At 38.6% G+C, this 14,274-nt stretch overlaps 1 protein-coding gene across 1 annotated transcript in view; it reads right to left on the minus strand.

The window, feature by feature from the left end:
• The window catches only part of Pcsk2 (proprotein convertase subtilisin/kexin type 2), a 237,146-nt gene that overhangs the window by 196,667 nt on the left and 26,205 nt on the right, over positions 1-14,274 (minus strand). Inside the window, exon 2 of the mRNA XM_048455476.3 lies at positions 7,653-7,757. Coding sequence (XP_048311433.3) covers positions 7,653-7,757 — 105 coding nt within the window. The remainder of the gene's footprint in view (positions 1-7,652; positions 7,758-14,274) is intronic.

The raw sequence follows: 14,274 nt of genomic DNA on the forward strand, positions 1-14,274 counted from the left end.
GTCAGTTTGTATTCAGGAAATATTTTGTATCTAAAGTATTATCTTCAAATGCTGTAATCTCTCACCCAGAAACAGTGAGAGTCACTAAGAACTGAGGCCAACTTCATGCTTAGCTATCTCATTGTTCAGTTCCTGGCCATGGTAGGGCACAGAATAACCCAGCAGGGGACTGAACCAAGAACCTGCCCTTATCAGTTCCTTCTTCCTTTCCCCACTCCTACATAGCTCAGTCTATTCATTTAACCTAAATTATATGAGACTATGGTATATCTTAATATTTTAATGATATTGCAGTTCCTAAACATTTCTTTGAGCAGAATCTCAAGATAGGAAACAACACTATTTTAGAAGTAAGACTACGAGGTAAAATAGTCTATTTGTAAAAACATTCTTTCAAATAGACTTTATACTATACTATACTATACTATACTATACTATACTATACTATATTCAATGCCAAGCCTGAGAGACTATCACACATTCTATCTGAGGTAAGTAGAGAGACCTCGAATTTTGTTAGCTATACCCAAAATAAAAAAGCTTGGCCAGCACAAAGGTGGGAAGGGGGACTTTCTTTGGTGGTATTGTTTCTGTTTGAATTGAAATGAGATGATGTTTCTTCCTTTCTCCCATTTTTAATTCATGTAATAAAATTTTTCATCAATATAATTCCAAGGAATGATCATGGCTGGACCACAGTACCTTCCAATGACTTGCCCTTATTTAAAAAAACTGATGATAAGTTCAATGTCTTTGAAAAGAATTGGGAGCTAATAGTTTGGCAGTTGTGACAAAATTTTATGTAACTGTTGTGGGAAGGAGGCATATGAATGTCTTGGCTTGCTTTGAACAATGAGGTTCCAACACGTTTTGTTCAGAAGGTGTCTGAACTATGGCTGAATTGCTATATCATGGCTCTGTTATTTTCATGGGTTCCTTCATAGCTCACTTTACTTTTCTGATTTGAGTCTACACATAGCTGAGTAAGATGTTCACTAATTATGGTTAAATCACTGCATTCAATTAATCATCCATACGTTAGTGCATCAAGTCAGGAAATAAGTTGCAGCAATTACAAGGTATTCTCAATTTTTGTCAGTCACTCAAGTGTCAATTGCGACTATAAACCCATCTTTAGAAACAATATCAATTATCCTATTGTTTAAATCACACGAACAAAGAAAGTCTGGTCTTCTCATTAGCTCAGACTTTTACAAGCAAGTCACAAGAATCATGGCTGGCTTATTTCAAAGAACAGGCATACTCTCTCTTGCTTTGGAGATAAAACTGTGAATGCTTGAAGTGATTCTATTATCACTAGAAACAAACTTTTATGCATTATTAGGATACCAGAAATATGTCACAAACATGTTCAAAAACAGATCGTCAAAAAAGAAGGCTCAGATCATGTGACTAGATGCTAGCCATATGGAAGAGGAAGAATCTAGGAAATTGCACTATCCATTTCTTGGAACACAAGAAACGGGACGTTTTTAATGGACTGGCTGACTCTCCTCTCCTCCCTTCTCCTTTCTTCTCCCTCCTTCTTTTCCTCCCACTCTCTTTTTCTCCTTCTCCTTTTCTGAAGATCCAATTGAAGGCTTCATATATTGGGCTAAATGTTCTAATGCTGTGCTCCATTTCTAGTCCTCTCTAGAAGTTTCCGAAGTATAAAACTGAAACAGGTCTAAAAATGAGTTTCGGGGAATAATAGCATGATCTTGTAGATTACTTAGAAAATAAAATGAACATTGTAATCTTAAGTCAAATATGACTTCTTTCAATAAATAAAGCACAGATTGTTTCTTTATCAAACCACTCGGCTTCCATTCTATGAGTGCCTATTTCTCATAAGGGAACATGAGTTCCCCATGCTTTTCGGTTATATTTTTCTTTAAAAATCTATGTACAAGCTAGATAGGGAGAGCTGTGAAACAAGCATCATCTTAAAGAAATCGATTCTCCAATAGTTCAAGGTCTTGCAGAATTTATGCGACTTTGATACGTTAACTGGGGACCACAATTAGGTATGACTTTGAGATTTGCTGACACTACTCTAAACAAGTTAGACAAATCTCAGAAAGGCTTTAAAATGGCAGAGAACAGTTCATTAGCTTTTTTAAATATGGTATTGAAAATGCATTTTTATTTTTATTGTTTCATCCTAGAGTTTGATTTATCACATCTTCAAATCCCGTTCATTACCTAAACTTTCCATATATGTATGTCCATGGTTGTGCCATGATTATCAATATGCTTAGGAAGACACTATACAATATTTTAGAAAAAAAATGGTTCACCATGTGAGTTGTTAGGGGTAAGCTTGGAAGAAATGAAATAACAACTGTCCTCCTTTACTCTTGATTATGAATGCATCAAAAGACTCACTAGGTAGAAGACTATACTTCTGTTACCTAGATATGTATTTTAAAATAATGATAAAAAACAAGTAGGGAAGGACAACACTATTTCATGATTTAAAACGAAGTTGATTATCACTCATTTATTCAGCCATTACTTGTGGAAGGTCTATTGTATATTCAGATTCACACTATATAAAGACATCGAAGAGACAAACAACACACAAGTTTAGTCATGATACTCAATAGTATGCCAATAATTTGACAGAGGAGAACAACTGGAAGACAGAATAATTTTGAAATTATATGCATGTTTGCATACTGATGTTGCAATAAAGGTGTCATGTTAGAGCCCCTTTCTAGCATTTTTTTCTAGTTTTCACTCACATTAAGTGGAGGGGCATTGTTGAAATTTCCACTAAAGGCAAATCAAGCACAAAGAGAAACCTGCTGAACTCATCCATCTTTATCTTATCAGCTGCTTGTCTTTCTCATTTATTTTGGGGGGATGGTAATGGATCCTGGCTTCCTTAGGTCAGAAAGCTACCTAGCTGAATGCAGCCCCAAGAGCTCATAGTAACTCCACCTATCTTTTGCATGTATGCAGTCCCTTGGGCTTTATGCTACCTTTTATAGGTCACAGACAGGGAGTAAAGGGGCTGTGAAGGATGAAGCTGAGGTGACATGCACAGATGGATTTGGTTGGTATAGGATGGGACTTCTTAACTTTTTCAACTCATGACCATTTTGTATTCAAGATTTCTTTTTACACAAGTTTGAGTATCAAGAAACATAAAGTAGCTACACAAACCAAACACTTAATGATAACAAATCATAAAGACATTTATTTTAAGATAGTTTTTCTGGTACACCTATAATTTTAGCATTTAGTAAACATGAGGGCAAATTTGCATCTTGAGATGGATATTTGCATACTTAGATATATTTGTTTCTGCTTGGCTAAATATTTGATTAAGCATTTTAAATGTTTCTCAGAGTTGATAGATGCTTTTATTTTATAATTGGCCTCTTTTCATAAACATGTAGTACAAAATAGTGTTTCAGTCTATTAGAGAAAGTGTTGGAAATTCTGCCTCAGCCAAAATTAATTCAATAATATTTTGAAACTCAAGTCATCAGTGCAAATAACAATTTTTGAAACCAAATATTATAATACAATGCAATCTAATGTTATACTAATTTGATACATGCTGAGGAATGCTGGTAGGAAAACACTGAAATTCTTTGATATCTATCATTAAACCATTATATTTTTGTATGAGAAGAAAAATTTGTGTATAGCCAAACACTGCAATTCATAACAGGAAATGTGCTTGAATTTGAGTTGAGGTGTGGAGGTCTGAATGGAACTGGACTGCACAGGCATATATGTATTTTGAGACAGGGTTTCTCTGTGTAACAACCCTAGCTGTCCTGGAACTAGCTGGAACTAGCTCTTGTAGACTAGGCTGGCCTCAAAGTCACAGAGCTCCTCTTATCTGTGCCTCCTGTGTGCTGGGATTAAAGGTGTGCACCACCACTGCCTGACTCATAGTCTTATGTATTTTAGTTCTTGGTCTCTAGTTGGTGGAACTGTTTGGGAAGGATTAGGAGGAGTGGCCTTGTTGTAGGAAATGTGTCACTGGGGACTAGCTAGCTTTGAGGTTTCAAAAGACTTGTGCTCTCTCTTTATCTCTGTCTCATGGTTGTAGATTAAGATATGAGATCTCTATTATTCTATCACTAAATCATCATGGGCTCTAGACCTCTGAAAATGTAAGTCAATTAAACTCTTTTATAAGTTGCCTTGGTGTTTGATTACAGTAATAGAAAAACAACGAAAACAGTGGGCCAGGCTGTATTGGTTGGCATGGAATTCTGTGTGACAAAGTGTACATGTATGTCAGAACCAGGCTGCGTGAAATTATATGACATAATATGGGCATATGCTGCCAGAAACACATTGGATTCATTGTTCATTTGACTGTCATATGGTCAGAAACATTTGCCATTGCCAACTGTTTTATAATTCCATTATTTTACTATACAACCCCATGTGGGTTACAGCACACAGTTTGAGAGGCTGTTGTCAAGAAGATATTTTCAGAGAAGGGAGAAACAACTTACTCTCAAATTCTGGCTCATGAGTCACTATTTGCAACATCTATGCAAGAAATGAGACTGTATCAACTATTCTTTAGGTTTCCCAGCTCTTCCCTCTTTTATTTCTCTATTATTTACTTTCATTTTACAATCTGATTGTGTATACTTAGTAATACTGTCTAAGTTAGGGTTACTATTGCTGGATAAAACACCATGACCAAAACAACTCAGGGAGCAAAGGGTTTGTTTTACTGGAACTTCATATTATTGAAGGAAGTCAGGAAAATAAATCAAACTGGGAAAGAATCTGGAGGCAGGAACTGATGCAGCCTGATCTTATGGAGACATATTATCAGTTGAGGTTTCCTCCTCTCTGATGTGTCAGCTGGTATAAAACTGAAATTCTGAAGCTGGCATACCCCCAAACCATACATCTTTGTATTATTTCCAAACTATACATGCACACATTTTTGTTTAAGGTTTACAAAGCCTTAGCATTTTGAAATGAAGCAGTTGTAAGTAGACTTTTGCTTTTCAAAAAACAAAAACTTTTTTTTATTAAAGATTTATAAGAACTTCATGTTCTATTTATTCTTCTAAAATGGATTCATGATTGACAACATTCAGGTTATTTAATCTTGACTAGTTTCCCTGATGACTTCTGTGGGCTTTCATGGGTAGGGTGGATGTTTACCTCTACTAGATTCAGATAGTTGGCTTCTAGGACACTTAAAATGCATGGCGAAAGGGGAGCAGATGCCCCTGCTAGTGATCATGGGTAATGTTTTGAGAAAAAGACAAATGAATAGAATTATCAAGATGTGAACTTCTTCTTTATTATCAACCCATCTCATTATCTTCCTTTTTGTAAACATCACACGACATCAAGAATCACCATTCCAGAGATCATTTCAAATGAAATAATCTTAGTTTAGTGGCCTCACATAATCTCCCTGATCCAAACAATGTCCTTGCAGACATCTTGCTCTTCAGTTCTGCTTTCAGCCAGGCTGGACTTAAAACCATCTTTCTGTTTTGGCCTCATTCCTTTTATGTGTTTTTGAGTACATGGGAGGCAATGCCTTTGAACTACTGAAGGAGAGAAATTAACAGGGCTTCTGTATCATTATATAAGTGAAAGGAAACTGATTGGCCATCATAGGCAAGATGGGGCATAGTTGACATGAGGGAAACTAGTTTCATAATATATCTGGGTGATCTTTGCCCAGTGATACTCACATTGAATTAAAAAGTGATATCAATAACATCCCTTCCAACATGCTCAAAGGTGTCCCTGGGCAGTTAGTTGCTAAAGTCAAGGACAAGGCTATGAAAGAGAGCTCTTCCCATGAGTCATGGTGGTGACTTACACAACAGACTCAGCATTAAACACTTGGTTATTATTGCAAAGAAAATGAAGGATAAAATGGCTTCTCAGAATCAAAATTCCCCTCAGGCCACGTGGAAAGACCTGTGTTAAGGGGTAAAACAAAATTACCTGTGGCCTATTATCTGGTGACTAGATTAGGAGCCTTTACTTTCTAATTAAAGCCCCAATTAAAACTGATGAAATGTTGATCAGTTTCAGAAGAATAAATCCCCAGGTCTACTCACTAAAAAGGGGTCTTTACCAATCCCTAACTCAAACATCTTACCCACTTACTGTCTATGCCTTAAGAGTCATAAGAAAGAGGTTGCACTGCCTTCAGAGCAGAGACTGAAACTTGACCTTGGTGGTACTCTGCCTTTAAGAACTCGCCTAAGAGAAACTGGGATATCCCCAATGGGCTGAGTGTATAGGTACACGAGATAGTTGGAGATTTGAGGAGGAAGAAGTTCCTGTTCTGAAGAGAAGAAGTACGAACACTGAAGAGAACTCCTCTTGGCTAAGATCTTACATGTGGTTGGGAAAACAAATTTTACCTGTCCGAGGGAGTTGAAGATAAGATCTGGAGTCCAAGAGTCAAATAAAAATTAGAGGTAAAAGTTGGAGATCGTAAGCGTTGAAAAGACTCCTGAGTTCTCTTTGTAGCAGATGGAGATTCATAACTGTCACAATGCAGAGAATGACTGATCGTGGGGTGCCTACCCCTTGTGGACACACCTGCTGTACAATCCCAGCACCCAAGACTCAGAGAACATCAAGAAAGAAGGGGGCAGGAAGATTATATGAGTCAAAGGACCAGGGAGTCTTCTGTGAGACTGTATCTCCTAGAAATTCCATGGAAGATGTACCCATGAAACCTTAACAATATGGTTGCCTAAGCAAGGTCTGAACAAAGACAGCACCAATAGACATATAAACATGGAGGAGGTTCATGGTGTTGAACCTCTAGACATAGATCTCCAGGCAAATTAGGACTACTGAAGGGGAGAGAATAAATTTCCTTCAGGAATTCATAATGGGTTATCCAATACCAAGTGGTCATTCATTTTATATATATAGTGACACTAAGTGGACTCACAGATTGTCTTTATATTTAAGGGTATTTTTTTATAAAATTATAGCAATAATTAAAAAAAGAGAGGTTATGAATTTGAGAAGAAGAAAATAGATTGAAGGCAGGAAAGGGAAGGGAGAAATTTTATAACTATACTTTAATTAAAATATTACTAAATTAAACAAAAAAGGTAGATGAGGAGTGAGGATCAAATGGGACAACAGAAGATACGAGGGACAAAGCCGACTGGGGTCTTCAGCCACAGCCAGACATGGATGCTGAGACACCTACGGCCTGTGGAGAGCTGAGCTTCATCTACTGCTCTGCATATTGCTCTTTTCATAATAGGAAACATAGAAACGTTTTCAAAGCACGAAATCTTTGCCACCAGAAACCTTCCATAAGCAACTCAGTAAACCACTGTGTGTCTTTCCATCATCACAGGCCAAAGCATGCTTTCAGGCAATCTAAAATCTCCACGTAATAATAAGAAAATAATAAGAAAAGGGAACGAAGCACCTGAGTGCCCTCCCCATTCCTATCCTTAGGGATAACCTAGGGTTATTTACTGTGCACAAAACAGGAGAAGCGAGTCTATGGTGTCTTCCAACGATCCATTGCTTCCATCAAAACAGACAAAATCCCAGCATTTCAATATTCCCCGCCTGGCCTCTGTATCCCTGTCTCCACCAGGTAAGTTCTGGTGTGGAGGTAGAGATCAAGATGTAGGTTTCTGAGAAAAACTCACCCTGGGGTCTCTCTCCAGCTGCTGCTTGTGGTGTAGGCTGCGTCTTCTTTTGGCCTTTGCAAGGCCATTGTGATAAAAGTGATACAGGCCTTCTGCGAAGGGGAGCTGTGGAAAGCCAAGCAGACAAGAGGGTAGTTAGTCTTTGGATTGGCACCAGGATATGTACCTGAAGCAGGAACTATGTGAGGACACAGTTCAGATCTCCTGTTAGACCCCAAACCTCCATGCTTTTGCTTTCCTCACTGCCTACCTGTTACCTATTTCTTCCCCTTTCTTCAAGTGCTTTTTATTCTCCCAAGTTGTAGATTTTACAACCCTGTCTTTACACTCATACACACACTAAATTCTCCAACCTCTTCTCTCAGAAAGTGCTTATACACCACACAGTACCCAGATATCCCAGGGCTGTGCTGTGACTAAGTACTCTTACAGACCGATTACCTAATCTCTCTTGGGGTTTCCCTGTGTCTCTTTGGTACCTCTCATCTGGTTGGGAACCGTGTGTTGTTCACTTAAATCGGACAAGTGCTTGCTGGGTGCCAGGTCAGGTTCCACACTATTTTCCTACATTCCAAGGGTACCTGGAATCAAGTGTGAGGGCCAAGACCAGAGAAAGAAGCCACAGCAAGGAGAGCTTGCTTTTCTCTAAGAGTTACAGAAGATCTAGCAAGTACTGCCATTTGGTCTATGGCCCCAGGTAACTTGAGGGAAGAGCCCTGATCTAAAAGCTTGAACTCATGTTTGTTATCATCGAACAGGATGCTCTTGGGCAAGTTACCTCCTTCTAGGACCCTCTCTCTTTCTCCTTTGCATATAAGTATGCATGTATAAAATTTTCACATATATATATACATACATATACATATATACATATCTCTCCAAGGTTTTCAAATCTGTTACTTTTCCACATGCCTTCATAGTGATGAAAATACATTGTTTGTAGTACTTATTATGAACAGTTAATTTAATCAAATGCTCCACAATTAAGAAAATAATGGGCATATGTACATTTTTATTGGAGAGAGGACACATAGTTTGCATGAGATTTTTAAAGGGGCTTCCTGAATTAAAGTATTCCACCATTCTTAACATTTGATGGTGAACTATAGATGTGTGTTCCAACCAAGTGCCTGGAAGGAAAGGGAAGAGGAGGTGAATGCTTTGAAAGAAGCTTTTCAAAATTAAATGGGGCTTGTTGAGAACTTTCAGATCATGTACGGCCTCAGTGTGGCACAAATATTTCTTAAGTAACTATCATCAGTATAGAAAGAGAATATAGTAGATTTAGAAAACTCAGGAAAACACAAATAGACAAAAGAACTGAATTTTTTTAAAAAAAATCACCTTTTCTTTATTAGTAGTATTTGGCTTAATGGACATAACGGACAATCCTTTTCTTTTCCTTTTCTAAGTCAATCCACTCCCAGAAGCAAACTATTATTTTCTTAAATAAATGAGTTAATTTTGGTCACATATATTGCAAGTATTAGGTATTATTATATAAAATAGTTTTTCTATCTGCCCCTCACATGTTATTACACACTCCACTTTTACCTCTCTGTTGGTAGCTGCTGCTATGACAGAAGAGATACCACGATGTATTTAGACTTTCCATTGCTGATGTATTCTTAGACATTTATTCCTTTCTTTCTTGTTTAATAATTGAAGATGCTGCTGTGTTTGGGGACAGGGAGACCTTCAAGAATGATGAGTTGAGGAGCTTCAAGAATCACTTTCACAGAAGCACTGGAAACAATTGCCAAGCAACCATTTCAGAATTCGGAAAATTAACAGGAAGCTTGAAGCCTCCCGAGGAACATTTAATCAAGCAAGACAGTACTCTGCCAATAATAACCAAAGCCTTGTGGGGTTTATAACATGTCCTGTCTGTCCACTGATGCCAAATTCTATGGTTTCTTTGAAAGCAGATGGCTTCAAAGTCATCTCAACCACCATAGTGTGTGTGTAAAATAGCCACTTAACAGACACAGGGGGACGTACACAAGATTGGACTCACTCGAGAAGCCCCTTTCCCAGATAACTGGAAGATACCCAGAAAGTCCTACTTACAGAGCTAAAGTCTGTTATATGACTTCAACATTGTTGACCGAGAAAAGTTTTATATTTGGAGCATTTGTTGAAGGTAGTTTGTGGCAATTACCTAACACCACAGCTTCTTAAACTAGCAATGTCAACTGCGGTCAATGAGTAACTGGCCCACGGACTGCAAAGAGAGATATGGAGAGAGACACAATCACAGAGGTTTTGCCAGTCACAACGATTGCAGAGACTTAGAAGGTAGCACGTCCAAGAGAACTTTTCGAGTAACCAGAAAATACCTCAAAAGATCTCAAATGTTCACTTCTGACTGATCTGGAAACTCTGTGGAAATAGGAGTTGAAGGTCAAAACAGGCTTGCAAACGTCTGCCTGAGCATAAAAGCTGTGCCCTAAGATGTATCTAAAGCCTGCCAGCAAAGATAAGAAACCCTTACCCAAGTCACTATCTTTTGATTTTTTAATTTATTTTTTAAAAATATTATCTTTTCTCATTTTACAGACCAATCCCAGTTTCCACTCCCCACCCCTCCTGTTCCCTTCACTTTCCCCCTCTATCCCATACCCTATCCTCTCTTCAGAGAGGGTAAGGCTTCCCATGGGAAGTCAACAAACTCTAGCACATTGCTTTGAGGCAGAACCAAGGCTCTCCCCACTATATTTAGGATGAGAAAGGTATTCTTCCAAAGAGAATGGGTTCCAAAAAGCCAGTTCAAGCAGTAGCGATAAATTCTGGTCTCATTGCCAGTAGCCCTACAGTCTGCCCCAGTCATACAACTGTAACCCACATTCAGAAGACCTAGTTTGGTGCTATGCTGACTCCTCCACTATCAATCTTGTGTCAGTGAGCTCCTACTAGCTCAGGTCAGCTGTTTTTGTGGGCGTCCCCATCATGGTCTTGACCTCTTTGCTTGTATTCTCACTCCTCCCACTCTTGTACTGGACTTTGGGAGCTCAGCCCAGTGCTCTGCTGTAGTTCTCTGCCTCTGCTTCCATCAGTAGCTAGATAAAGGTTCTATGGTGACATTTAAGATAGTCATCAATATGACTAGAGGACAAGGCCAGTTCAGGCACCCTCTCCACTGTTGCTTAGGGTCTTAGTTGGGTGTCATCCTTGTGGATTCCTGGGAATTGCTCTAGTGCCAGGTTTCTAGCTAGCCCCTATAATGGCTCCCCCAATCAAGGTATCTCTTTCCTTGCTCTCCTTCTCTGTCCTTCCCCCATCTGCACTATTCCATTCTCTCTCCCCCCTCCTCTTCTCTCCTCCTCATCTCCTTCTCCTCCCACCCCCATACTCCCATATTTCTCAGGAGGTCTTGTCTTTTTCCCCTCTGCAGGGGGATCTATATATGTTTCTCTCAGGGTTCTCCTTGATACTTAGCTTTTCGGGAGTCATGAACTGTATGTAGGTTTGTTATCCTTTCCTTTACAGCTAGTATCCACTTATGAGTGAGTCCATACCACGCTCATCTTTCTGGTCTGGGTTACCTCACTTAGGATGTTTTTTTCTAGTTCCATCCACTTGCATGCAAATTTCAAGATGTCATTGTTCTTTTTTTAACCATTAAGTAGTACTCCATTGTGTAAATGTACCAATGTATCTATTCTTTGGTTGAGAGACACTTAGATTTTTCCAGGTTCTGGCTATTACAAATAATGCTGCTATGAACATAATTGAACAAATATACTTGTTGGATGACTGTGCATCCTTTGGTATATGCCCAAGAGTGATATTGCTGCGTCTTGAGGTATGTTGATTCCCAATTTTCTGAGAAATTGCCATATTAATTTTCAAAGTGGTTGTAAAAATTTAAATTCCCACCAGCAATGGAGGAGTGTCTCCTTACTCCACATCCTCTCCAACATAAGTTCTCATTGATATTTTTGTTCTCAGCCATTTTAACTGGTGTAAGATGGTATCTCAGAGTCATTTTTGTTTTGTGTTTCTCTGATGACTAAGGACGTTGAATATTTCCTTAAGTGTCTTTGGGTCATTTGAGACTCTTCTGTTGAGAATTCTCCCATGCTCTTAGAGGTAGGGTCAACATAATAAAAATGACAATCCTACCAAAAGCAATCTATAGATTTAATGCAATCCCCCATCAAATCCCAACTCAATTCTTCATAGACCTCAAAAGAACAATACTCAACTCCCTATGGAAAACCCTAAAACCCAGGATAGCCAAAACAATCCTGAACAATAAAAGAACTTCCAGTGGCATCACCATCCCTGATATCAAGCTCTATTATAGAGCTACAGTAATAAAAACAGCTTGGTATTGGCATAAAAACAGACAGGTTGACCAATGAAATTGAATCAAAGACCCGGATGTCAATTCACACACCTATGAATGCCTGATTTTTGACAATGAAGCTAAAATAATATAATGGAAAAAAGAAAGCATCTTCAACAAATGATGCTGGCATAACTGGATGTCAACATGTAAAAGAATGAAAATAGATCCATATCTATCCCCATGCAGAAAACTCAAGCCCAAAAGGATTAAAGACTGCAATAAAAATCTGACCACACACTGAACCTGATAGAAAAGAAAGTGGGAAGTAGTCTTCCATGCATGGTCACAGGAGACCACTTCCTAAATATGACAGCAGTAGCACAGACACTGAGAGCAGAAATAAACAAAAGGGACCTCCTAAAACTGAGAAACTTCTGTAAAGCAAAGGACACAGTCAATAAGACAAAAAGGCAGCCTACTGAATGGGAAAAGATCTTCACCAGCCCCACATCAAAGGATTGATGTACAAAATTTATAAAGAACTCATGAAATTTGACATCAAAGTACCAAATAATCCAATTAAAAATGGGGTACAGATCTAAATCCTGTCACTATCCTTAAGAAAATGTCAGTCCAGTCTTTGACTGACTACCAGGCTAAGAAAGGAGAGATTAGTAGAGCACTCAAAAAGTCAGAGTTCAGAGAATTAGTCTGGGAAATACATTAAATGAAGAAGCAAACAAATCAACACAGCAACAATAAGGCCCAGAATGTCACCCTAAACACAGGGAGTGGTGTGAATTTCACTTCCAGATTTTCTGCATAGTGTTTCTTAAGATGTCAGTTTTCAGCAAAGTATAATGAGGCCTATAAAGAAACAAAAGCACATGGTCCATACATAGGAAGAGGGGAGGATGAATAAACACCTTCTGACAAGTCCACGTGTTGTACTTACTAGATGAAGACTGTAGATATGTTCAAACAGCTTAAAGGGACATCTTGTCTACAGAATGACGGTAAAACATGAAGACACTGAATCATCACATAGACAATATAAACAAACAAAAAGATAAATTATGGATTAGAAAGTGTAATAGTTGAAAAATTATTACAGTAATTTAATTTTAATTTAATTAAAAAGTGAAAAATATCTTAAGAGGGCCTTAATAGAAATAATCAACAAATGCAAATATAGTTCAACTCAGATGAACTATTTTAACAGATAAGAAATGAAGTATAATGAAAAAAACACTACCAAGCATACCCTTTATACACAGCAGAAGTCTCACGAGAAGAGGAGAGAAATAAACAGGAATAAGCAATGGATGAAAGCTTCCATACTTTTACAGACAGAATTAGTATTCCTTCCTAAGAAGTGAAAAAGAATCAGAGTAGGACAAAGTCAGAAATGTGCATATTATATATACAATGGTCTACCTGTTGAGAGGCACACATGAGAATCATCTAAGCGCTGAGCCAAAAATGTATTTGAGATGCTCAATAAGAATCGAAACTGACTTTTGCCAGGGATGAATCTCAGCAGTAGAGTGCTTGAATAGAATACACAAGGCCTTGTGTTCATTTCCAGTGCTGCAGAACATGACAAACCACCTGGTTGCCTATGGGCAGTCATGGAGAGCACATGGCAGTTGGATAGTATATTCCCAATGCCAAAAGAAAATTCATTAACCAACAATTCTGGATCTGACAAAACTACTCTTCAAAAATAAAGAAGCTCACACAGCCCCAGAAGAACAAAGTAAGAGACAGTTTCTCATTTGAAATGACTAACTTCAGCTGCAATGAAAGACTTTCAGACGTTTGTGGGAATTCACAGGAAGAAGGGAGCAACCACAGTGGCAGCAAACTTAAGTGTAAAGGGCGGTGCTGTGGACTGGGTCTGGGTTGTCTCGCAGACGCTCCCGTCTTGAAGGTTCCCATCTGGGGACACTACGAGGAGGTGGAAATGACAGTTTATAGAGCCTAGCTGGAGGAATTAGCTCAAAGCAGGGCAGTGAGGGTGGATGTCTTTGGAAGGCATACTCCATCTCTGCCCTGTCTTCTGTCTCACATCTGGCCTCTTCCTCCACATGTTCCCACACTCTGGTGCTATTCCCCACATCTGACCCAAAGAAAAGGAACCTGTAGGTCACAGGTTGAAGTTTTTAAAGGGCCAAGATAAGCTTTGTTCCTGTGTGTTGATGTCTCAAACCTTTCTACCTGTGTGCTGATATTTCATACCTTTCCTACTGTGTGCTGATGCCTTAAATATTTCCTGTTTGCTGATGTCTCAGATTTTTCCTACTGTGTGCTGATGTCTCAGATTTT

Source organism: Myodes glareolus, chromosome 10, assembly GCF_982192425.1.
Source record: "Myodes glareolus chromosome 10, mMyoGla1.1, whole genome shotgun sequence".
In the NCBI taxonomy this organism is placed as follows: Eukaryota; Metazoa; Chordata; class Mammalia; order Rodentia; family Cricetidae; genus Myodes; species Myodes glareolus.